The 26,836-nt window shown below is 41.8% G+C and overlaps 1 protein-coding gene and 1 long non-coding RNA gene across 3 annotated transcripts in view; one reads left to right on the plus strand and one right to left on the minus strand.

Annotated features, from left to right (window-relative positions):
• DACT1 (dishevelled binding antagonist of beta catenin 1) overlaps nt 1-4,916 on the minus strand; it is a 28,473-nt gene extending 23,557 nt beyond the window's left edge. Inside the window, exon 1 of the mRNA XM_058162959.1 lies at nt 4,263-4,916. Coding sequence (XP_058018942.1) covers nt 4,263-4,646 — 384 coding nt within the window. The 5' untranslated portion in view covers nt 4,647-4,916. The remainder of the gene's footprint in view (nt 1-4,262) is intronic.
• Nucleotides 2,986-9,028, plus strand: LOC131188034 (uncharacterized). 2 transcript variants are annotated; one of them, XR_009152712.1, is made up of 3 exons: nt 2,986-3,814; nt 5,703-5,758; nt 7,519-9,028. It is a non-coding gene; the product is annotated as an uncharacterized LOC131188034 (long non-coding RNA). The 2 variants fall into 2 exon arrangements; XR_009152711.1 differs by having other exon boundaries at nt 7,986-9,028.
• The last annotated feature ends 17,808 nt before the right edge of the window (nt 9,029-26,836 follow it).

Below are 26,836 nucleotides of genomic sequence, written 5' to 3' on the forward strand. Positions count from 1 at the left end.
TGGCTGCCATGATTGGAAAATGGAATTTTATGGCTTAGCTCCCTTCACCTCACAAAACTGGAAGCCCACAAGCAACTTCTCCAGGCATGTTCTCAATCAGGCCTCAGCATTAGTTGAAATAAATGTTCTTTAAGATACTTTGGGGACAAACCATGTAGGAACTTCTGGGTCAAAACTAGCACTCTGAATTGTATCTGGCCAGAACTCAGTTACAGTTAATGCAGTAAACAATTATTAAGTAAAGCAGGGGTTGGCAGCAAACTAGATTGCAGTACTATGACTCTACTTTTGCTATGACTGCCTTCTTGATAGATGACTACTCAAACTTTGCATAAAAATTTGTGAAAATGGAATTTGCTACTTTTCTGAGCAAATCTGTTCCTCTGCTGAACAACTAAAAAGTATTATGTTTTTAAATGATATTTTGCTTGGAAGCACTAATTGGGTTCCTTTGAGTTCCTATATTCTGTGCAATGGTTTTGTTTCATTCGTATACTAACAGATCTCCAAATAATCAGATTTCCTGGCTTAATATACGCAGCTCCTGAAAAAAGTTCTTATGCTACTTGGTGACTAGGCCCCCCCCTCACCTTCTTTGGTTACTTCCTCCGGACATTCTCCAGTTTGCTACACTGTCCTTGAAGTGGAGACTCCATAAGAGTTTATAATATTGCAAATGAGAATTGATAGTAACCATGTGCATTAATTAACTGTAATCGTTTTTTTCATTATTTAATATTAATTACACTGCTATTAAATCAAATACCATATTCAGTTCTTGGAATAGGTCTTCCACATGCTAGCTAGAGACTAAATATGGACCATGGAATAAAAAAAGCTTAAAATAAAGAAACAACTTGTATTATAGCTGGATTCACTTCAATTTTTAATTAAGCAACATGTTTGCCACTGATACTGTCATTTACAAATCATAGTTGCAATATTGAATCAGCTATGGTCCAGCTTTATATGCAAATCCCACAGCTATTGGTCTCAAAGCAAGAAAGGGGGGAAGAATTATCTTCCCATTTCCAAGCCAATACCCTCTTACCATAACAAATTACTTCCCTGTTTTGATCTCTTTCCTGAGGATATTAATAGGTGAGAATGGCTGGAACGATTAACATGCAAATGATCTTTTTGTATTCCTGCTCCTGGGCTCAGACAGTAAAACTGTTAAGTTGAATCACATTCATGCCTGCTCTCTTCACAAATCAAACATCATTTTTGTCCTAGCCTCATCTGGTTTCTGAATTCTAATTCCATTCCTTGGGTGCCAACTGGGGAAGGTTGTAAGAAAAGATGGAATATTTCCAAAGTCCCAAATGCCCCAAGAACAGATCCTCTGTTGGGCTATTTCAAATGCGACTTTTGTATGGGAAGGGAAAGCTATGGAGTTGACTGGCACCAAATCCACCAAAATCCTAAAGCGTAAAATGAGGCTCTTCTTATCTCTAAAAGGACTGATATGCAAATGATGATGTCTGTAGGATTGCAAATTGGCAATTGTGCTGGAGGGGGATAAAATTTCCTTCACATTGAGCTTGATTCCTGTGGTGACATCCTGGACACATCCAGTGTCTCCTTGATAAGAAATCTCAAGGGACTTGCCATTGGCTTCTTCCAGGGAGAGAAATGAAGACCAAAAGACAGACTGAATTTCACAAGCCACACACTTTTGGGCTTGTATCAAACTTCCTACCACATTCTGTCTTTTCTCCATTTCCTTGAAGTTTCTTGGAAGTGTTAAATTTTGCATATTCTCTCAACCCTTAATATCAGGTTCAAAGTCAGCTTGGTATCATCTGCAACATTTCCTCTATTTTCTGGGTTTTGCCTCACTGACTCTGCAAACATGAGTTTTGCTGGCACAGAAACCACAAGCACAACCACTCTTTATTGGCTGCTTAAGCAGCAGTCCCAAGACTGTAGTTCTAACAATCCTGCCTTTTGATTTTGACTAAATCAACAGCCTTCCTGAAAAATGACAGAAGTCCAAACCCCTATTAAAATGATGGACAGCCAGATCTCCAGATTCACTGCTGGTAGTCAATCCAGCAGGGATCTTCATGCTCCAAAAGGTTCATTTCCTCTCTAGCAAAAAGCATTCCCATCTTCCTGTGAGGCACAAATAACCAGGCACATTCATGAGGTTCAAAGCACAGAAGAGTTTATTATTGCTACTTCTATACAAAAATCTAGTCAACTAACAGTCAAAAGCTAAATTGGTGCAAGATAAGGATCAATGGAATTCATAGGGAGCTGGACTTGGGTGTCTTATGGCACCACAATGACTCTAACTGATGACACATTTAACCCTGCCTTCCAGCTCAGCCTGCTCTTTTCCTACAGTTCCACTCTAGGAACTGGGAAATGGGATGAGATTCCAGTTGAGCAAAGCAGCGCTCAATTTTGATCCCCCCCCCTTTCAAGCTCTTTGCAGCCCCTGTGTTAAATGTGCTGCAGAGAGCACTCTTTATTGGTTTTCTCGGCACCTTACCTATTCATTTCTATAGGATTTTTTTCACCAATGGTGTTTCCTGAGGGATGGGGGCAGCATCCATTATCTCTAGTGACTAAATTCAAGCACATTTGCACCCCTTTTGCAGAGTAACAATGGAACTCAGCTGATGGCTGGATTCATTTAAGTCCTTTCCTCCCGCTGCACTACAGTATTAATGCAAGCATCCTACATATGCTCCCGCAACACTGACAGGAACTCAATAAGATAAATGCTTTCTTCCCAGTCCAGCCCCAGCTTTTGTCGACTGCCAACATCAACAACATTAACAGCATCTGCAGGAGGTGAATCGATTTCTTTCAGCGGCCAATCTAATATGCAACTTGATGCCCAACCAGACTCCTGCGAGGCTCCTCCTAAGCCTTTACATATGCACACACCTATATCTGTAAGCGAATGGAAAAACTCCCTGCAGCACCAAAGCCTAAGCGTGCTGGATTTACGGGAAGGGCAAGGAGGTTATTCCCACAGGTCCCATTCCCATGCAGTGGGATGACAAAAAGCCCCTCATTTGGAGCTGCAGTAATTAATCACCATATACTACAGGTATGGCAGCTATTGTTAGCCAAAAGAAGGATGGGCCAAGGGCAGGCACTGATGCAGGAGGCTGGAAGGCGGAGGCCAGCTGTCCTGCTCTGAAGAGACCATCATTAAGAGTAATGGAAGGTGGCCACACAGAATTTGGTTCTTCTTAATACTGTGTACACCCAGCCCTGGAACTGTGATATTTTAGGAACACAGAAAAACAACCCTTCAATATACTGCTTAAAAGTTCCTGGCTTTTCCCTTCTGGGCTCCCACTGAAATATACAGGAGGCAGCTTCCATATTTCCAAGGGTGGGGGCTTCAGGGGTTCCTCTCTGCCCTCTTAATGCTCCATTGGAGACCCTCCCTCCCCACAGCCTGCCTGCCACAGACTTTGCATCTAAGGAGACCCTGGAGGTACCTTCAGCACCTCATGTAGAAGCAAACCCATCCATTTCACAAATGAGTTGGCATCTGCCTCGCCATTCCTCCCATCTGACAACACCCCCCCCCATCCTCATTTCTGCTGAGGTTCTTCTTCAGGAAAAGGAGGAATGAGGAAGCTGGTGCTTCTATGGGTTTTCTTCAAAGGAGGATGCAGCCAAAAAGGCTGCACTTCCCAGCAGCCCTCTTGTCTCGCCAAGCCCCAAAACTCAAAACTGCTCGGTATGAAGGGCGGAGAGGAAGATCCACTGTTAGCAGCTTGCAGTATCTTTACCTTGGGAGGGTCCTGGCAGATCTTAAAACCTCCGCCTCCACCCACGCAGTGTAAGTGACCCTCAGTTTTCAAACCCTCTTTTTCCCAACAACCCTGCCATGTTTCTCATCTGCAGGGTGAACGACCTGGCGCAACTAATGCTAAACAGAAACCTTTTCTCCTGAGAGAAATGGGAGATTCCCTGAAGAAGTGGTGACCGAATTTTCAGGTAGACAGCGTAATTAATTCCAATTGGAATTCCGAATTCCCATTCGGCCATGCATCCTGCATAAGCACTTTGTACACGCTCAGAGACACGTTTCCCACGTGTCCCAAGCGGTATGGAATTGGGTTAAAATAAAACCCCGAGCCGGGTTCCCGCCCTGCACCCCCCCCCAACCGTCCTTCCGTAGCTGATGGGGTCCAGGAACCTCCACAGCCTCCCATCCCCCCTTCCCCCTTTGGCGTGGCTGCGCCCCTGCCTCGCGCCCACCGCCTTGGCTGCCTGACGCGGCTCACCAGCTGCCTCCGCAGAAGTAGGATGTTCTCCTCCAGGAACTTCTCTTCTAAGGTGCGCGGCGGGATCCCGGCTCCTGCTGCGGCTCTCGGCGTTTCCCCTGAGCAGATCCCGGGCAGGGAAGCCGAGGGCGCGGCGGCCAGTAACCGCTTGACGCGCAGCTCCTGGCGCTGGCGCAGGAATTCCAATTCGGCCAGCCCGGCGAGTGTGGCCTCCAACCGCTCCCGGGTGCGCAGCCGCTCCGCCTCCGTCGCCTCGCTCCGGCTGCCGTCCCTTGCCCAGCGCGGATTGGGCTCTTTACCCGCCACAGCCGCAGGCACCTGGCCCTCCTGCTGCTGCTGCTGCTGCTCCGGCTGCTGCTTCTCTGGCTCCGGACTCGCCTTCATGCCCGAGCCCTACTCGGCGCAGGCAGAATCCTGCACGGAGGGCACTGCAGGGGCACCGAGCCTCAGCTGCGCGCCGCGGACAGCAAGCCCAGCCGCTCTGGAACCGTACGGCGCCTGCAGCCTGCTGGCAGCAGCATCCCCGCTGCCCCGCCCGCACCCCGCGACGTCTTCGTCCCTGCTGCTCCCGCTTCCCCTCCGCCACCGCCGTCGCCGCCTGGCTCTCTATCCCTCGGCGTCCTTCTTCCAATCGCCCTATTCCCTCCCCGGCTCCTCCTCCCCTCTCTCTCCCCCTCTATTTCTCGCTCGTTCGCTCTTGGCTGTTCGGCGTTTCCTCGCCCCCTCCGTCTTCTCCGCCTCTCAGACCAGGCGGCCCAGAGGCGACCCGAGGAGCAGCTCTCGTTAGGATCGCGCGCGTCTATTCGCCCGCTTCAAAGAGCCGTTTGGCCGCCCCGTGTTTCCTCTCTTTACATGGTGGGATTGCACCTCAGATATTTCAGAAACACAAATTCGTCCTTTCAAAGAAGGGTTAGTGATAATCAGAATCCCAAGTCCTAGTTAGTCTCATCTTTTTCTGTATGAAAACAAGCCTTTCTTTTCTTTCTTTCTTTCTTTCTTTCTTTCTTTTTCTTTCTGTCTTCCTTCCTTCCTTCCTTCTTTCTGCCTTTCTGCTTTTCCGACTTTCTGCGTTTAATACATCTTTATACATTTTCCCCACATGCATTGCCTTATTTACTCTGAATGTCTTCTATCTATATTTTTCTTTTTATTCCTCACTCGCTCAAGGGATTTTAAAATATCCTTTTAGAGTTTTTAGGGTTTTTTTAAAAAAAATGACTGCAGAATTTTGTATGCCATTATGCAGTTGAGTGTGATGATTAATTCAGATCAATGCCACAACGTTCAACACAATAGTGAACACTCCCCGGTTATCTGATAAGGGGGAAAAAATAGAAGGCCAGGAGAGAAGGAAGCCTGATTGTCACATGTCTTTGTCATCTCTGATTTTATGGAAGTCCAAGCGTCTAATATCTGTTGGATCATTTGATCATTTGATAGGAGGCCGACTGGAAGCCACAAATGGAGAGAAGGAAGTAGCAGCTTTTGAACTATTGGTAAGTGGTAGAAAGCTAAGCAAGGTCAACTAGGGTTAGCATTGGGATGGATGATCAGCCAGGAGCGGGGAGGGGAGAAACAATGACAGATCATTTCCTTATCTGCATGGAGACCTTCCCTCCCCTCCCTCAAAGTCACAAGGACTGACATCAAGACAACTTGGTGTTTTTTTGGCTGTTGTTGCTATAGAAGACTTTGACAGAAGAACCAAGCATGCAGAAAGTGGCAGGTCTCCTTCACTGATAGCATGGAGTTCACATGGAGGTTAGATAACCATCTTTCAAGGATGTTTTAATTTGGATTTCAGTGTTAAACAAAGATGGTAATTAATGGTCTAAAATCTCTTTCCAACTCAGATTGTATGCCCCTAATCCATCTTCTTGCGTTCCACAATGGAAGAAGCACGTGTTTTATGGAAACTCACAAGAATACTTCAAATAGATTCCCCCTTATTATTTATTATTTTGCTATTCTTCCTTATTAGTAAGATAGTATTCAGTAACAACTGGAATCCATAACTCCCCCCCCATCAGAAGCTCCCATTTCATCGTCATGAATCTGACGTGATTTTTATTTATCTATCAGTCATTTTTACATGGCCACCCACATGCATATATTTATATGAAACAGAATTATGGTTACAATTATATGTCACCTACAAAGTAATATGTAGCTTGTTCATTCTTGGCAGTGAACAGTGGAAGTTCCTTTTATGATATGTTTAGTCTGATAATGTGATCTAAGATCCCAAGCTGCATATTTCCAAGCAAGTATGTATGCACAGGAAATAACAAAATGCAGTATGATGAATAAAATATAATAACAACAGTAAACCAGTACAAGGCACTTTAAAGAGCAACTAAATGTACTAGTCCATGACCATAATAAAGACAATTGAATTGAATTGAAGAGTAGATAAATAAGATCAATTAGTGTGACATAAAATGTATGTAAAATTTGGGGAAATTCTATGGTTCTGGGGAATTGAATGAACTTGCTGACAAAAAGGACATTAAAATCCTTCCAAACATCCCCTTCCAAACAGGGGATGTCACCACCAAATGCTTGCTCTGCTTAGAATCATTAGATTGAAATAACATTAATGTCTTCTGTGACATTAATAATGTCACAGAAAAATGTGAGGGAGGGAGGGAGGAGAGGAGGAAGGAGAAGGCAGGAAAGAAAAGGGAGGGAGGAAGAGGGAGGGAGGGAAGGAGGGAGAAGCCAGGAAAGGAAAGGGAGGGAGGAAGGGAAGGAGGGAGGGAGAAGGCAGTTTAAAAAAGGAAAGAAAGAGGGAGGGAGGCAGGGAGAAGCCAGGAAAGAAAAGGGAGGGAGGGAGGGGGAGGAAAGGAAGGAGGGAGGGAGAAGACAGTTTAAAAAAGGAAAGAAAGAGGGAGGGAGGCAGGGAGAAGCCAGGAAAGAAAAGGGAGGGAGGGAGGGGGAGGAAAGGAAGGAGGGAGGGAGAAGACAGTTTAAAAAGGAAAGAAAAAGGGAGAGAGGGAGGGAGAAAGGAAAGAAGGAAGGAAAGAAATGCAGTATATGCTTATTTTAATCAAACATATAAGTGCAAAATGCAGTTTATCTTAGTGATTAGGTGATTAGTTACAGTATATCTTAACGAGAACTGTATAATGGGAACCTATGCCCCCATTCCCAGTAGCCCTTGAAACAAGACTGAGGGATGCCAGAGGCCTCCTTCAGAAATGTTTGCGACTCTGGGACTCCACACGCTGACACGAAGGCTGTGCCATTTTTACAGCCAGTTGCCGATGCAATGCTGAGGAAAGTGGCTTCCCAGGGGAGAAGGGACAAGCGGGCCAAGGAGATGAAGGAGAGTGAAGAAAGAAGAGTCCTTTGAACGGAGGGCTGCCCTAAATTGTAAAGGATTGTGATCAAAGCTGCAATGTGGCAGCTGTTTTAAAAACAACCCAAATCAATCTGGCAAGGTTATCGCAATGAAACAAATGTTACATGCTTTGTACACTAATTAGAGCCTGTGGCTTTTCTTTTTCTTTTTTTAACAATGGTGATTTTTCTCCCCACTTCCCCCCCAAAGAAGGAATAGCAGATGGAGGGGATATAAGGGAATATTGGAAACTAAGATAATCATGTTTGGTTTTGAATTCGGGACGACTGATGATGGGAGAGGAAGACACTTCCACAGACACGGGAGGGAGAAGGACATGGTCCATAATTTAATCCCTCTTTGTATATGTCACTCCCTAGGAATGGATCAAAGAAACATAGAAACTCAAGATCATGATGCTAGATTGAATAGGGATCGGATGGCTAAAAAGATCACCAAGGAAGCACAGGCTTTCTTTCCTAACTTGAAGTTTGAAATTGTAGTTTTTTGTTAGGTAAGACAATACTACAGCAGTGGAGTCATTGTCTCAATCTTTCCTAAAAAGGTAAAGGTTCCCCTCACACATATGTGCTAGTTGCTCCCGACTCTAGGGGGCGGTGCTCATCTCCGTTTCAAAGCTGAAGAGCCAGCGCTGTCTGAAGACGTCTCCGTGGTCATGTGGCCGGCATGACTCAAAGCCAAAGGCGCACGGAACACTGTTACCTTCCCACCAAAGGTGGTCCCTATTTTTTCTACTTGCATTTTTTATGTGCTTTCGAACTGCTAGGTTGGCAGAAGTTGGGACAAGGAACGGAAGCTCACCCCGTTAGGCGGCACTAGGGATTCGAACCGCTGAACTGGCAACCTTTTGATTGACAAGCTCAGTGTCTTAGCCACTGAGCCACCATGTCCCTAAATCCTGCCTGGGACCACACAAATACAGGTCGTTCTCGACTTACAACAGTTCACCTGGTGACCGTTTGAAGTTACTACGGCACTGAAAAAAGTGACTTATGACCATATTTGACACTTATGACCATCGCAGGATTCTCCATGGTCATGAAATTTATATTCAGATGTTTGACAACTGACTCACATTTATGATGGTTGCAGTGTCCTGGGGCGGGGGGTGATGTGATCACCTTCTGCAACCTTCTGACAAGCAAAGTCAATGGGGAAACCAAATTCTCTTAACAACTGTGGACTCATTCGCTTAACAAATGGACTCAATTGTGGTCATAAGTTGAAGACTACCTGTACTTTTAAGCTAGCTATCCATGTTTTAGACCAGAGGTCTGCAACCTTAAACACTCAAAGAGCCATTTGGACTGTTTACCACAGAAAAGAAAACACCGGGAGCCGCAAAACCCTTCCTGTGCCTGACTATTTCCTGAGCGGGCACAAAACTAGCATATGGAGTTGAATTAAATGTTCTGTTTTCTTCTGAAACTTTTCATTTCTTGGATTTATCCATGGTTGGCCTACCGGGGGTTGAAAAGCTCAATACATCACATGCCGGTGGGCGTCGCACATTGGCAGTTCCAATGCATATGTTGAGTGACGGAGCCACAGCAGAGGGGTGAAAGAGCCACATGCAGCTCCAGAGCTGCAGGTTGCTGACCCCTGTTTTAGGCTAATGTGTGATGCAAAGTCAACCCACATTCTTCTTTTATAGTTTGGTGCATTGTATATGTTATGTCAACACAGTCAGTCTTTCTCCTCTTAGAAAAATGTTTGCCAAAAATGCCAGCCTTGCTGCCTAAAACTCTTATATTTCTGAAAATATTTGCAGTCTTCTTTTAACTTAATCCTTTCATTTGTCTATTTGCAACTACAGCAAATACCGAATAGATTATAATCATTATTCAACTCTGACTGAGACTTTGCAAATGGATAGATAGTTGATGGATAGTTTAATAACAGATCTCTGCCCTTTGGCTAAATATCTGAAGTTATCTCACTGTGGGCTCTGTTTTAAACACACGGCATTTTTTTAAAAAACATTGGTTCAAACCATTAAGTGCAGACTCAAATATATACTTGTGTGCCTCATCACAGACCTTTCTAGTCTGCAAGCTCTTTTTTCTGTTAACCCCACATGGGGAGAGGCCTGGAGGAGAAGAAAATATCAAGACTAGTAAATTCTCCTCCATCCCTTTTCTTTGTTACGATCAGCATGGGGATCTTTCAAAACCAAGTAATGCCTATCATTACATCTGTATGCAGAAAACCATTGGGGGGGGAAAGGAGAGAGTTTGGAGCCGTTCGTCCCATCACTGATCCTCAGGTGCTCACAGGTCTTTCTCCCTGTGGCTTCTTCAGATTTTCAAGACTGGGTGTAAGGCTCTGCAAGAAGCTGAGAAGAATTTGGTGAGCCGTGTTTCTAACACTAGAACTTCACCTTTTCATCAGAGGTTCCAGAATATGTATGCTGTATCTGTCAACCACCAGGATTCCCAGACTCAATATCAAAGTTTTTAAAAGCCTGCCTTTTTAAAAATATTCCAGTCATTTTTAAGCACAAGCTTCAGTTGAAAGCATCCAATTAAAAACTGCTCAGAATCGGTTTGGATAGTGAGATGGGCAGCATATAAATTTAAAAATTAAAGGAAAGGAAAAAAACCCGAAGATGGTCATTACCTGTACAATCCCAACAGGACTCAGTAAGGAAAAAAGGGATGGGGAAGGAGTGGGAAAAGGATGGGATGGGATGGGATGGGATGGGAAGGAGAAAGAGAAAGAGAAGGAGAAGGAAAGGAAAGGAAAGGAAAGGAAGCTACAAGGCCATTCTGATTATGGATCCAAAAGACATCTGAATATGAAGACCTCCTAGCGGGCTGCTCTTGGAGCAGACAGATGGAAGTTGTCACATGACATACTAAGCCAGATAACAAGCATGCATGTATTGCCTTTCTACTTTAACATAGGATACAAAGTCTGGTTTCTCTAGGGTGGTTCCTCAGGGTTTGGATAATATCAGAGTCAAAACTTTGGAGGAAATGGAGATGGAGGAGACGGGGATGGGTGTGGACACAGGATTATTGGGCCAAACTTTTAGACTTCAAAGGTCATACAAATCCAGCTAAAAATGTCACCATCTTCTTTGCTGCAACCAAATGGAGGCTATCAGGTGAGCATGAAATATTTCACAAAGTCTCTGTGTCTTGTCAGGCTTCCTTCTCAGGCAGGAAGCAACCACTTAAGCGAACTGGCAAAAAAACCCCACCCCAAATCTTTTTTGCATGGGTCCCGCCCCTGCTTTATTTGACCCCTTCTCCCAGATGGTCTGGTCCGTATCCATCAGTCCTTTGTTTTTATAACTATCAGATTTTCTGTTTTGTTTCTCATTGTCACTTTGAGAATACTTCTAAGGTTAAATAGGCCTGCTTCTCAAATCTATTAACAACCTGGGTGCATCACATATTGTTAGAATACGGATCTCATGACTAAAAGTTATATGTCCTGGGGTAGACCTTTATGAAACCCTGTGTAGGTGGGGCTCACAAATTGTGGAGTAGAAGGTTAATCTGATGATAGTAGTCCTAGCTTTTCTGCTCCACATGTTCAGCTAGATGTAGATATAAATATTTGCATTATATTTGTGCTCTCCTTGCAGTGTTCCTTCACATGTGGTTAAACTACAACTCCCAGAAGCCACTATTGTTGGCTCTGCAACTTCCAAACAGATTTTCAATGGGATGAGCATCTAACTGCTCTTGGCCTGTCAAAACTTTTGTGGAAGTGAAATGGGTATGTGTGTGTTGAGAAAAGGCACCCATGGACAAAATCCTCTCAAAAGGATTTTGAGAATCCAAACATAGATAGTGGAAATTTATCTTTTTAAAACAGCTGCAGGAATGCGATGACTGCTAAGCCTGATGTCTAACGGTTCTGAAAACTAACCAGACAAGAAACCACAAATATTGGGATGACTAGGCCAGGATGACAGTAGCATGAGGACATTCTATTAACAAGACAACCCATTGCCACAGGAAAATATTTTTTTCTGGAGAATTTAGACCACATTTGGCAGATAAGACCAGCAAAGCAGACAAAGAAGAGAAAAGAAGCAAGAGTTTTCAGGCAGAAAATAAGAATCAGAAAGGTATTTTAATATGGAGGCAGTGTCTCTCTTTTTCTAAGAGAACAACTTTTTCCACACCCCACACCGGTAGAATCTCATCTCCAAGCAGCTGATGAAGAAATTGGATCTCAAGCATTTTGCTGGTTGCTGTTTTATGAGGACCAGATGTGGAAAAAAGGGAAAATTCTCCACATAAACCAATCTCTGCTTCCCCCACCCCCCTTCCAAGCTCCAATGGTTACTTAGCATGAAATATATTTCATTTCAGAATTCAGGAATAGCCTGGAGACGTTGCGTAACTAATTGTTGTAGACTATCTTGTACAGCCCACTACAGAAAAGGGTCTTATGTGTTTGGGGTGCCCTGTACATTGTTTATGCATATCTTTAAATTGGTGCTTAGGTTCAGTTACATAATAACACTTAGACTTATATACCACTTCACAGTGCTTTAAAGCAGCGGTCTCCAACCTCCCAGAGTTGAAGTCCACAAGTCTTAAAGTTGCCAAGGTTGGAGACCCCTGCTTTAAAGCACTCTTTAGTGGTTTATAATGTCAGCATATTACCTCTGACAATCATTTTACCAACTTCAGAAGTATGGAAGACTGAGTCAACCTCGAGCCATTCAGGACCAAACTCCTAGCTGTGGGCAGATTTAGCCTGCAATACTGCTTTCTAACCAATGCGCCACCATGGCTCATAAGCATTTATTTATTTATTTATTTATTTATTTATTTATTTATTTATTTATTTATTTATTTATTTATTCCAATTTCTATACTGCCCTTCTCCCAAAGGACTCAGGGTGGTTTACAGCCAGATAAAACAACAGATATAAAAATTAAAAACGAATTTAAAAGACTAATACGAAATTGGCTGAAAACTATAAAACCAGTAAAACCCCCATTAAAAACTATTAGGCCAGTCCTGCGCGATGGAATAAAAACGTCTTCAGCTCGCGCCAAAAGGTCCAGAGGTCAGGGAGTTGGTGTAGCCCTGGAGGCAGCTCGTTCCATAGGGCTGGAGCCCCCACAGAGAAGGCCATCCCCCTGGGGGTCGCCAGTTGACATTGTCTGGCCGACGGCACCCTGAGGAGGCCTTCCCTATGGGAGCACACTGGTTGATGGGAGGCCACCGGTAGCAGCAGGCGGTCCCGTAAATAACCCGGTCCTATGCCATGGAGCGCTTTAAAGGTGATAACTAACACCTTGAATTGCACCCGGAAGACTACCGGAAGCCAGTGCAGCCTGCGCAGGAGGGGTGTTATATGGGAGCCTCGAGTCGCTCCCTCTATCACCCGCGCGGCCGCATTCTGAACCAGTTGGAGCCTCCGGGTGCTCTTCAAGGGGAGCCCCATGTAGAGAGCATTGCAGTAATCCAGGCGGGAAGTGACGAGGGCATGAATGACTGTGCATAGGGAATCCCGATCCAAGAAGGGACGCAACTGGCGTATCAGGCGTATCCTCTGGCGACGGCCATCATATGCTCTTCTAACGACAGCCGTGCATCCAGAAGGACGCCTAGATTGTGGACCTTCTCCATGGGGGCCAATAACTCGCCCCCCCACAGTCAGCGATGGAATCAGCTGATTGTACCGGGAAGCCGGCATCCACAACCACTCGGTCTTGGAAGGGTTGAATCGGAGCCTGTTTTTCCCCATCCATGGTCAAATTAACTGTGATTTACCCTTTTAACCAAATTTTCTGGGTACATGCATTACATTAAACAAAATATTGTTTAATGTATTTAATGTAAACAAAACAAACTATGTTTGAATAGTATATGTTCACTTGTTGTGTGAATATAGACTCAGGCCAAATGAAGAAAAGTTAATCACAATTCTTTTTCCATGAAATCTGTGTGTACATTCTGTCATAATTCATCAAGGTAAAGCAGCTAGAGTTCCACCATATTGTCTGAACCCTGATGGGTGACAGTTCTGTGTCAGTGCTCTTCACCATTCTATAACTGCCTCACCTTTTTCTTCAAAACTCTGGATGAGTTCTCCAATGTTTTTTAAAAAAATATTTTTAAGGGCACGTTCACTAATGTGCCTTTTCAGTGGCAAGGAATAACTTGCATGCTACAAATACAGTGGTGCTTTAAAATGTGTGAATCCTTCTGAATTTTCAATCGTTCTGCAAAAAAATATGACCTAAAAGGTGATCTGTTTTCCACACAAGTCTTAAACTAGATAAAAGGAACCAAAGTAAACAAATGAGTCAGAAATATTATACTAGTTCATTCTGTATGGAGATTCTCAATCATTCAGGATATGGCTGTCCCACAGGTACTGTTTCAAAAAGCAACTGGACTTTCTTGTTTTTTTTCTTGAAGACATTTCACTTCTTATCCAAGAAGCTTCTTCAGCATTGTCAGAACTCAAGATTCTTGGGTGAGAAGCAGTGGTGGGATTCAAATAATTTAACAACCGGTTCTCTGCCCTAATGATTTCTTGCAACAACCAGTTCAGCAAACTGCTCAGAAAGTTAACAACCGGTTCTCCCGAAGTGGTGCGAACTGGCTGAATCCCATCACTGGTGAGAAGTAAATTAGAACTGCAGAAAAAACAATTGCTACCAATCTGCCTTCCATTGAGGACCTGTACACTTCATGAGTCAAAAGGAGGGCTGTGAAAATATTTACAGACCCCTGGACATAAACTGTTTCAACTCCTACCCTCAAAACGACGCTATAGAGCACTGCACACCAGAACAACTAGACACAAGAACAGTTTCTTCCCGAACGCCATCACTCTGCTAAACAAATAATTCCCTCAACACTGTCAAACTATTAACTTAGTCTGCACTACTATTAACCTTCTCATTGTTCCCATCACCCATTACGATTCTTGATGAACATCTTTTCTTTTATGTACGCTGAGAACATATGTACCAAGACAAATTCCTTGTGTGTCCAATCACACTTGGCCAATAAAAAATTCTATTCTATTCTATCTTCTCACTGAAGAAAGAACAGAATAAGTTAAACAGAAAAAAAGGACAAAAGATAAAAAACAAAGAACTTCCAGTTACCTTTTGAAAAAGCACTTGTGGGACATTATCCTTGTTGTTCACTTTTTTATTGAGAAAAAATGATCCAAAGCTACAAATTTGTGTGTGGCAAAAGTATGTGACACTTTGCTTTCAGTAACTGGTGTGCCCTTCTTGGGCAACAATAACTACAACTAACTAATAACTGTGGTTGATTCCTGTATCATCTTGGAAGAATTTGGTCCATTCTTCCTTATTGAACAGCTTCCATTCAAGGATATTGGTGGCCTTTCTTACATGAGTAGCCTGCTTCGGGTCCTTCTGCAATGTTTCTGTAGGATGAAGGACAGGACATTGACTTGGCAAGCCCATAACATTATTATATAACATCTGCTTTCTTTGGTTGTATGACTTGTATGTTTGGGGATCATAAGCTTGCTGCATGACCCTCTTTCTCTTGAGCTTCAATTCATGGACAGATACCCTGACATTTTCCTGTAGAATTTACTGGAACAATTCATAATTCATAGTTCCATCGATGATGGCACACCATCCTTAAGGCAGCATACAGGGCAATAAATATGTGAGTAGTTAAACCACTACAAATAACTATTAAAAAGTCAATAGAAGCAGCAGCACCACAAATAATGATCAGTCTTCCAAATAAAGTGAGTTTTACCTTCTGTTTTTATTCTGCCATTCTTCTAAGCAGTTGGGAGAAGCAAAGCCAGTCTGGTTATTAAACAGAGTGGGGATGATTGCTTGGGAAATAGATCCTAGAGATCAGAGAACTGTGATGCTGCTTGATTTCTTCACATTGTGGATATATCAATGGCCTTTTTGTCCTTCATTTCAGGAAGGAGAACATTTTAGGTAAACTTTCTTTTTAATTTATAAATATAATAAAGGAAATTGTGGATGTAAGTGACAGAGCCTGCAATTTTCATGACTAAGGAGCTGAACCCAAGACACTTTGCTGCTATCCTAATCTTCTACCTGCAACATCATAGTGCTTTCTATGTGCACAGCTAGTGCTTTCCTACTTGAAAACCATCAAGGATCCACTGTTGGACCCCTTGCAATTTGCATACCGAGCAAATAGATCAACAGATGATGCTGTTAATATGGCTCTGCACTACATCCTACAACATCTTGAGTCTCCAAAGACCTATGCAAGGGTCCTTTTTGTAGACTTTAGTTCAGCATTCAATACCATCATTCCAGACATTCTTCTAACTAAGCTAAACCAGCTACAGGTACCGGAACAGACTTGTAAGTGGATCACAAGCTTCCTAACAAACAGAAAGCAGTAGGTGAAGCTAAGCAAGATCACATCAAATACCTTTACAATTAGCACAGAGGCCCCCCAAGGCTGTGTGTTCTCCCCACTTCTCCCTGTATACCAATGACTGCATCTCCAATGATCCATCTGTTAAGCTACTGAAGTTCACAGATGACACAACAGTGATTGGTCTCATTCGAGACAATGATGAATCCGCATATAGACGAGAGGTCGAACGACTAGCCTTGTGGTGCAACCAAAACAATCTGGAACTGAACACACTCAAAACCGTAGAAATGGTGGTAGACTTTAGGAGAAACCCTTCCATACTTCCACCTCTCACAATACTAGACAACACAGTAGAAACAGTAGAAACCTTCAAATTTCTAGGTTCTATCATATCGCAAGATCTAAAATGGGCAGCTAACATCAAAAACATCATTAAAAAAGGACAACAAAGGATGTTCTTTCTGCGCCAACTCAGTAAGCTCAAACTGCCCAAGGAGCTGCTGATTCAGTTCTACAGAGGAATTATTGAGTCTGTCATTTGCACCTCTATAACTGTCTGGTTCGGTTCTGCAACCCAACAAGACAGACACAGACTTCAGAGCATAATTAGAACTGCAGAAAAAATAATTGCTACCAACCTGCCTTCCATTGAGGACCTGTATACTGCACGAATCAAGAAGAGGGCCTTGAAAATATTTACAGACCCCTCGCATCCTGGACATAAACTGTTTCAACTCCTACCCTCAAAACAACGCTATAGAGCACTGCACACCAGAACAACTAGACACAAGAACAGTTTTTTCCCGAAGGCCATCACTCTGCTAAACAAATAATTCCATCAACCCTGTCAAACTATTTACTGAATCTGCACTACTATTAATCTTCTCATAGTTCCCATCACCAATCTCTTTCCAGTTATGACTGTAACTTGTTGCTGGCAATCCTTATGATTTATATTGATATACTGACCACCAATTGTGTTGTAAATGTTGTACCTTGATGAACGTATCTTTTATGTACACTGAGAGCATATGCACCAAGACAAATTCCTTGTGTGTCCAATCACACTTGGCCAATAAAAAGAGTTCTCAGCCAGCTTTGCTGGCTGAGGGACTCTGGAAGTTGAAGTCCACAAGTCTTAAAGCGACCAAGGTTGGAGACTCCTGATCTATTCGATATGTTGAAAGGATTAACCAAATTCATGGAAGATAAATTCAGGGCCAACTTTAGTTCTGTAGGGCCATTGGACGAAATGTCCTCAGATGACTCCATCCTTTCTGGGATTCTTTTAAATTTCTTGGCAATAATAACAAATGGCAAGTATTAGGAGCTCCTGTTTACATTTTCCACAATGGTCTTGAGTTGGGGTTACACTCCAGGGCATGAAAGAAAATTAAAATAACGCTTTCCAGGTGTAGGAACACTTTTAAACAATCAAGAGATGGGGGAAACATATTAGGCATAATCCAGGAAGCCATTGTCATGACTCAGTGAGTGTTAAAGTTTATAGTGTATGAACTATAATCATGGGTTACAGTGTAAAACAGACCTGTGCATTTCACACTCTCCTCCTCAGACCACATCCAGTTTTTTGGCTGTCCCTGTCGAGTCCATGTAAGGCCAATCAGAAAGTAAAAAAAATCAAATGTAAATAAATAATAAAAATAATAAACAACAGTATAAAAAACAATAAGAGGTACCAAAAACCAACTTTCACACTTTACAGTTACACAACACAACACAACACAACACAACACAACACAACACAACACAACACAACACAACACCACACCACACCACACCACACCACACCACACCACACCACACAACACAACACAACACAACTGACTCACAATTGGGAAAAGAAGCTGCACACTTCTATAGCCACAAAAAGCAAAACCAAGCACACTTTGCACACACACCAACACTGGAAAATTTAATTCACACCCAATGTAAAAAGCAGCTGCATCCAGAAGGACGCCTAGATTGCGGACCTTCTCCATGGGGGCCAATAACTCGCCCCCCACAATCAGCGATGGAATCAGCTGATTGTACCGGGAAGCCGGCATCCACAACCACTCGGTCTTGGAAGGGTTGAATCGGAGCCTGTTTTTCCCCATCCATGGTCAAATTAACTGTGATTTACCCTTTTAACCAAATTTTCTGGGTACACGCATTACATTAAACAAAATATTGTTTAATGTATTTAATGTAAACAAAACAAACTATGTTTGAATAGTATATGTTCACTTGTTGTGTGAATATAGACTCAGGCCAAATGAAGAAAAGTTAATCACAATTCTTTTTCCATGAAATCTGTGTGTACATTCTGTCATAATTCATCAAGGTAAAGCAGCTAGAGTTCCACCATATTGTTTGAACCCTGATGGGTGACAGTTCTGTGTCAGTGCTCTTCACCATTCTATAACTGCCTCACCTTTTTCTTCAAAACTCTGGATGAGTTCTCCAATGTTTTTAAAAAAAATATTTTTAAGGGCACGTTCACTAATGTGCCTTTTCAGTGGCAAGGAATAACTTGCATGCTACAAATACAGTGGTGCTTTAAAATGTGTGAATCCTTCTGAATTTTCAATCGTTCTGCAAAAAAAATATGACCTAAAAGGTGATCTGTTTTCCACACAAGTCTTAAACTAGATAAAAGGAAGCAAAGTAAACAAATGAGTCAGAAATATTATACTAGTTCATTCTGCATGGAGATTCTCAATCATTCAGGATATGGCTGTCCCACAGGTACTGTTTCAAAAAGCAACTGGACTTTCTTGTTTTTTTTCTTGAAGACATTTCACTTCTTATCCAAGAAGCTTCTTCAGCATTGTCAGAACTCAAGATTCTTGGGTGAGAAGCAGTGGTGGGATTCAAATAATTTAACAACCGGTTCTCTGCCCTAATGATTTCTTGCAACAACCAGTTCAGCAAACTGCTCAGAAAGTTAACAACCGGTTCTCCCGAAGTGGTGCGAACTGGCTGAATCCCATCACTGGTGAGAAGTAAATTAGAACTGCAGAAAAAACAATTGCTACCAATCTGCCTTCCATTGAGGACCTGTACACTTCATGAGTCAAAAGGAGGGCTGTGAAAATATTTACAGACCCCTGGACATAAACTGTTTCAACTCCTACCCCTAAAACGACGCTATAGAGCACTGCACACCAGAACAACTAGACACAAGAACAGTTTCTTCCCGAACGCCATCACTCTGCTAAACAAATAATTCCCTCAACACTGTCAAACTATTAACTTAGTCTGCACTACTATTAACCTTCTCATTGTTCCCATCACCCATTACGATTCTTGATGAACATCTTTTCTTTTATGTACGCTGAGAACATATGTACCAAGACAAATTCCTTGTGTGTCCAATCACACTTGGCCAATAAAAAATTCTATTCTATTCTATCTTCTCACTGAAGAAAGAACAGAATAAGTTAAACAGAAAAAAAGGACAAAAGATAAAAAACAAAGAACTTCCAGTTACCTTTTGAAAAAGCACTTGTGGGACATTATCCTTGTTGTTCACTTTTTTATTGAGAAAAAATGATCCAAAGCTACAAATTTGTGTGTGGCAAAAGTATGTGACACTTTGCTTTCAGTAACTGTGTGCCCTTCTTGGGCAACAATAACTACAACTAACTAATAACTGTGGTTGATTCCTGTATCATCTTGGAAGAATTTGGTCCATTCTTCCTTATTGAACAGCTTCCATTCAAGGATATTGGTGGCCTTTCTTACATGAGTAGCCTGCTTGGGTCCTTCTGCAATGTTTCTGTAGGATGAAGGACAGGACATTGACTTGCAAGCCCATAACATTATTATATAACATCTGCTTTCTTTGGTTGTATGACTTGTATGTTTGGGGATCATAAGCTTGCTGCATGACCTCTTTCTCTTGAGCTTCAATTCATGGACAGATACCTGACATTTTCCTGTAGAATTTACTGGAACAATTCATAATTCATAGTTCCATCGATGATGGCACACCATCCTTAAGGCAGCATACAGGGCAATAAATATGTGAGTAGTTAAACCACTACAAATAACTATTAAAAAGTCAATAGAAGCAGCAGGACCACAAATAATGATCAGTCTTCCAAATAAAGTGAGTTTACCTTCTGTTTTATTCTGCCATTCTTCTAAGCAGTTGGGAGAAGCAAAGCCAGTCTGGTTATTAAACAGAGTGGGGATGATTGCTTGGGAAATAGATCCTAGAGATCAGAGAACTGTGATGCTGCTTGATTTCTTCACATTGTGGATATATCAATGGCCTTTTTGTCCTTCATTTCAGGAAGGAGAACATTTTAGGTAAACTTTCTTTTTAATTTATAAATATAATAAAGGAAATTGTGGATGTAAGTGACAGAGCCTGCAATTTTCATGACTAAGGAGCTGAACCCAAGACACTTTGCTGCTATCCTAATATTCTACCTGCAACATCATAGTGCTTTCTATGTGCACAGCTAGTGCTTTCCTACTTGAAAACCATCAAGGATCCACTGTTGGACCCCTTGCAATTTGCATACCGAGCAAATAGATCAACAGATGATGCTGTTAATATGGCTCTGCACTACATCCTACAACATCTTGAGTCTCCAAAGACCTATGCAAGGGTCCTTTTTGTAGACTTTAGTTCAGCATTCAATACCATCATTCCAGACATTCTTCTAACTAAGCTAAACCAGCTACAGGTACCGGAACAGACTTGTAAGTGGATCACAAGCTTCCTAACAAACAGGAAGCAGCAGGTGAAGCTAAGCAAGATCACATCAAATACCTGTACAATTAGCACAGGGCCCCCCCAAGGCTGTGTGCTCTCCCCACTTCTCTTCTCTCTGTATACCAATGACTGCATCTCCAATGATCCATCTGTTAAGCTACTGAAGTCCACAGATGACACAACAGTGATTGGTCTCATTCGAGACAATGATGAATCCGCATATAGACGAGAGGTCGAACGACTAGCCTTGTGGTGCAACCAAAACAATCTGGAACTGAACACACTCAAAACCGTAGAAATGGTGGTAGACTTTAGGAGAAACCCTTCCATACTTCCACCTCTCACAATACTTGACAACACAGTATCAACAGTAGAAACCTTCAAATTTCTAGGTTCTATCTTATCGCAAGATCTCAAATGGACAGCTAACATCACAAACATCATTAAAAAAGGACAACAAAGAATGTTCTTTCTGCGCCAACTCAGTAAGCTCAAACTGCCCAAGGAGCTGCTGATCCAGTTCTACAGAGGAATTATTGAGTCTGTCATTTGCACCTCTATAACTGTCTGGTTCGGTTCTGCAACCCAACAAGACAGACACAGACTTCAGAGGATAATTAGAACTGCAGAAAAAATAATTGCTACCAACCTGCCTTCCATTGAGGACCTGTATACTGCACGAATCAAGAAGAGGGCCGTGAAAATATTTACAGACCCTCGCATCCTGGACATAAACTGTTTCAACTCCTACCCTCAAACCAACGCTACAGAGCACTGCACACCAGAACAACTAGACACAAGAACAGTTTTTTCCCGAAGGCCATCACTCTGCTAAACAAATAATTCCATCAACCCTGTCAAACTATTTACTGAATCTGCACTACTATTAATCTTCTCATAGTTCCCATCACCAATCTCTTTCCAGTTATGATTGTATGACTGTAACTTGTTGCTGGCAATCCTTATGATTTATATTGATATACTGACCACCAATTGTGTTGTAAATGTTGTACCTTGATGAACGTATCTTTTCTTTTATGTACACTGAGAGCATATGCACCAAGACAAATTCCTTGTGTGTCCAATCACACTTGGCCAATAAAAAATTCTATTCTATTCTATTCTATCATAGTGGCTCTTAAGTTTTCGCAGCCTCCCTAGAAAGGAATTATAACTGCCTTATAAGGGCAGTTATGAACCATTATCGAATCCTTTCAGTCTATATCAGGGGTCTCCAACCTTGGTCGCTTTAAGACTTGTGGACTTCAACTCCCAGAGTTCTCAGCCAGCTTTGCTGGCTGAGGGACTCTGGAAGTTGAAGTCCACAAGTCTTAAAGCGACCAAGGTTGGAGACTCCTGATCTATTCGATATGTTGAAAGGATTAACCAAATTCATGGAAGATAAATTCAGGGCCAACTTTAGTTCTGTAGGGCCATTGGACGAAATGTCCTCAGATGACTCCATCCTTTCTGGGATTCTTTTAAATTTCTTGGCAATAATAACAAATGGCAAGTATTAGGAGCTCCTGTTTACATTTTCCACAATGGTCTTGAGTTGGGGTTACACTCCAGGGCATGAAAGAAAATTAAAATAACGCTTTCCAGGTGTAGGAACACTTTTAAACAATCAAGAGACGGGGGAAACATATTAGGCATAATCCAGGAAGCCATTGTCATGATTCAGTGAGTGTTAAAGTTTATAGTGTATGAACTATAATCATGGGTTACAGTGTAAAACAGACCTGTGCATTTCACACTCTCCTCCTCAGACCACATCCAGTTTTTTGGCTGTCCCTGTCCAGTCCATGTAAGGCCAATCAGAAAGTAAAAAAAATCAAATGTAAATAAGTGTACACCATACACACAATACAATCGCATTGCTTTTATTTTGAAGGCAACTGTTATTTTTTCATGTACATGTGTGCAGGCCTACACACCTTCACAGTGCGGCCATGGTGGCTCAGGCTGTAAGAAAGCCTGTTATTAAAACACAGCAGCCTGCAATTACTGCAGGCTCGAATCCCACCAGGCCCAAGGTTGACTCAGCCTTCCATCCTTTATAAGGTAGGTAAAATGAGGACCCAGATTGTTGTGGGGGCAATAAGTTGACTTTGTAAATATACAAATAGAATGAGACTATTGCCTTACACACTGTAAGCCGCCCTGAGTCTTCGGAGAAGGGCGGGATATAAATGTAAATAAATAATAAAAAAACAGTAATCGAAACCATATAAATTACTGCTTTTTTTAAAGCAATAAAATTAATATTGTGAGAATTAAGTTCAGTCTATTAGTTTGGCCCTCCACAACATTCCCAGTTTCTCATATTAAAATTAATTGCCCACCCCTGCTGTAAAGCAAGAAGTATAGTTCGTTGGTCACCTTTTGGATGAATGGAAGTGAATGGAGTCAAACCATTGGGGTGAAATTTTATTGCAAGGTCTGACTGTCTTTTGATTTCCTTCACAGACCTCCCAGCAAACTCCCAGCTCCTTCCTCTGCCTACTAAATCTGAGGTGTCTTCCTAAAGTACTGTGAATGTGCTATGAGGATTTATCCTGGCAGCTCTGATTCTAGTAAATCTCTGCATAAACGTCCTCAAGCATGATTTACAATTTAACCTTTTTTTTCCCCCAGAGGCAAAAATAGTCTCGAAACTTACACAGAAACACCTAGATTTCAGGGCAGACTAGCATGTCATTCCTACATAAGCACCAACACACAAATACATTTATTTATCACATTTACATCCGGCAGACTCTTGGTGACTCACAACATATAACAAAACAATAAGTAACATTTACAGTGCCTTTGGGCTTTATCCCTCTGTCCTCCTGGGCTACAGCTGGCTGGGAATTATAGCATCTGTGGGAGACTGGAATGTATTGATTATTTAGTTCCAGCCTCTTGAAATAGTTACTGATCCTAAGACCCACTGACTAACAGGAGACATCGTGAAGTCAGTTTCCATTTGGAATTAATCAGGCATAAGGGTCCATGAGTTGGATAAAAAGAATTGGGGTGGTAGCCAAAAGCCAGGGTCTCTCCATCCTCGAGCTGGAATTTGTTTGCATCTAAGGCCTTCCCAACTCCCCAAAATGCCTCCCTCGTCATATGTGGAGTTCAGTGACTATTCACACACTTCCTGACAATTCAGCAATGCAAAACCTTCAGTGGCCATCAGGGAAATATCACTCTTGCAGCTCTTACTCCCAGTCCATATCTAATTATGCTCTTGCCTTATTTTGAATACAATAAGAAACATTTCTTAAAGCCATATTGCAAGATGGGATCATGGTAATAGAAGCTGCAGCTAATCATTGCCATGCACAAGTCATGTTGAAATAACTGGAAGATATTTTCTCCAGAAAGGAAGATTCTTAAGTATTGTATAGGAACTTGAGAAAGAACATTCATCCGTGATGTTTATTTATTGTCCTTGCTGTTGACCAGCCTGTTTCTGAACACTGTGAAGTGTTGATTGCTGTTATCTCTTTGTACTGAAGTAATCAAGGAGTGAGAAAGGGAGCAGGCGTGGGGGATTTTGAAAACTGCAAACAATAATTAGCATGCAGATTTGGAGACAGAAGCACATCTGTGTGTTTTGGTTGCTTCTGTGTTTGTTTAGCTGATTCATCTGTGGCTAAACTAGAGCTTCACTGAGCCCAGCAATTAGCACCAGAAATATAAATTTGGGAGGAGGCTAATTATCATGTGCAATGGCTTTTCTCCTTTCCCCCCCTCAGTGCCAGTGACACTGTAGGGCACCCATGAGGGTTTCAACCAGTGGAGCACCAAAGCTGGCTTTCTGAAGGAACTTTTCCTCCAAAAAGAATTCCAAAGCAAAATCCTCCTCCTAATTAAAAGACAGAGGCAAGCTTTTCTAAATAAGTAAGTACAAAACAATGTGCTACACAGTAAGCTGCCATCCCTAATGCATACATTACTTTAAAATGCAGCGCAATTAATTGGGCATTTCACCAAGGCACAGCTACAAAGGTGTCTGTGTTCTGGTAATTGTCTTGCTTTTGTGGAAAGCCTTGAGAGGAAGGAGAGAATGAATTAAACAGGCTATGTGGCAGGAGCCAGAGGCAAATTATTTGGAACAAAGGGGTCAGAGTCCTCCAAACTCTCTTTTGCTGATCCCAGTTGCATGGAATCCAGCCATCTTTATTATTTGAAGTCAAGGAAGGCAGCAAAAAGCGTGTATCTATGGATTAGAGCAGATTTTTTTTTTAAAAAAGGAATAAATGCATAAAAGACATTCCTAAGATAATTTTCACTTATTATCCCAAACAAATACTCAACCAACAATTCTGAAAAACACTCTTTTCTCTCCCTGACTATCTCCAATGAATGCAATAGAGTGGCAGAAGCTTATAGAAAAAATCGGGCCAGGGTTGACATTATAAATCTAGAAATTCATATTCTGCCATCTGCCAAGGGGAGGGGAGGTGACCCAAGATGCATACACAACAATTAAATACTAATGGAAAAAAATAAGCAACCCTTATTAGAAATACAATCACTCATAATCAAATGCACTAGCAGGATTGAGCCAACACCCAAGGCAAGTTAAAAACCCTCGATATTCACTACACTCAATTGCTCTGCTTACAAGAAAATAACTATTTTAATTTATTAAAATAATTCAACTGTTCTAGGTGGAATAACTATATTCATTTTTAATGACAGCATCTCTTATGGTTGACTGGGATGACGAAAGTTATAATTTAACCTGTCTGGTGGTACCAAACTGGAAGGTAATTCTATAGATTAAATTGAATTTAATATACTTTTAATATAGTTTAAGTAAATTGGTATGACTAATTTAAAACTTTACAAACCCATTTACAGCTGATAACCTCAATGAGGACATGTTTATACCCACTGCTCTCCAGAAAAAGTCATTCATATATGCTGCATGATAACAACATTCAAAAACTATTGAAAAAAAATCAAAACTGATGAAATAGCACAAAGAGCAGACAACTGTAACTTTCTGAAACAAGGAAAAAATGCTTTTTAAAAAACAACTCAACCATTTCACAGAAATTATGCTGAAAGGTTGATTCTTGGGAATTTTCAATTCCTTATTAATATAAGTCAAACTATTCTCCAAAGCACCTGAGGATAGAACAAGAAGCAATGGGTGGAAACTAATCAAGGAGAGAAGCAACCTAGAACTAAGGAGAAATTTCCTGACAGTTAGAACAATCAATAAGTGGAACAACTTGCCTGCAGAAGTTGTGAATGCTCCAACACTGGAAATTTTTAAGAAAATGTTGGATAGCCATTTGTCTGAAATGGTGTAGGGTTTCCTGCCTGGGCAGGGGGTTGGACTAGAAGACCTCCAAGGTCCCTTCCAACTCTGATATTATTATTATTATTATTATTGTTATTATTATTATTATTATTATCATCATCATCATCATCATCATCATCATCATTATTATTATTATATCATAGGTGAATCTGAACAATCCACTTGCCTGTCCTTAATGAAAATGCTGAATTCCAGTGAAGCCTTTAAAATGTATGTCTCAGAGTGGGTTCAAAATTTCACACAGATATGACAGACGCTATTCTGAACTTAACCTCCATACATCTTATCCCTCTCTCTTTGCTTACAAGTGAGCAGATTCTTAGATTATTGTTTGTTCATGTTCATATAAACAAGCTTTCCTATTGTAATAACAGGAGCCTGTGAGGATTTCAAGGAAATTTGGGTTTGTAATTAAGGCACCAATCTAAAAAAAGCAGGTAAACATGACTTCCCACCTTAGCCATGAAAGCCAGGTGGGTGACTTTGGGCCAGTTACTCTCTCTCATCCAAACCCACCTCACCGGGTTGTTGTGAGGAAAATGAAAGGAGGAGGGTTTGTTGGACATGTTCATTGCCTTGAGTTATTTATAAAAAATAAAGGTGGGATATAAATAAATAAATAAATAAAATAAACTCCTTCTAGGTGTTAAAGAGAACTAGAGTTGTTTCTTTAGCAAAGTTGCTGAAACATATGCCCTTAGAAAGAGACTGTGTGGTATCTTCTCCTTCCACTATTATATGAGTCCTGAGAATGACAATCCAAGTCTTCTCCCAGCCCATTCCCCCAGTTTCTTCACAAAGCAATG

This window comes from Ahaetulla prasina, chromosome 1 (genome assembly GCF_028640845.1).
Source record: "Ahaetulla prasina isolate Xishuangbanna chromosome 1, ASM2864084v1, whole genome shotgun sequence".
NCBI classification, from domain to species: Eukaryota; Metazoa; Chordata; class Lepidosauria; order Squamata; family Colubridae; genus Ahaetulla; species Ahaetulla prasina.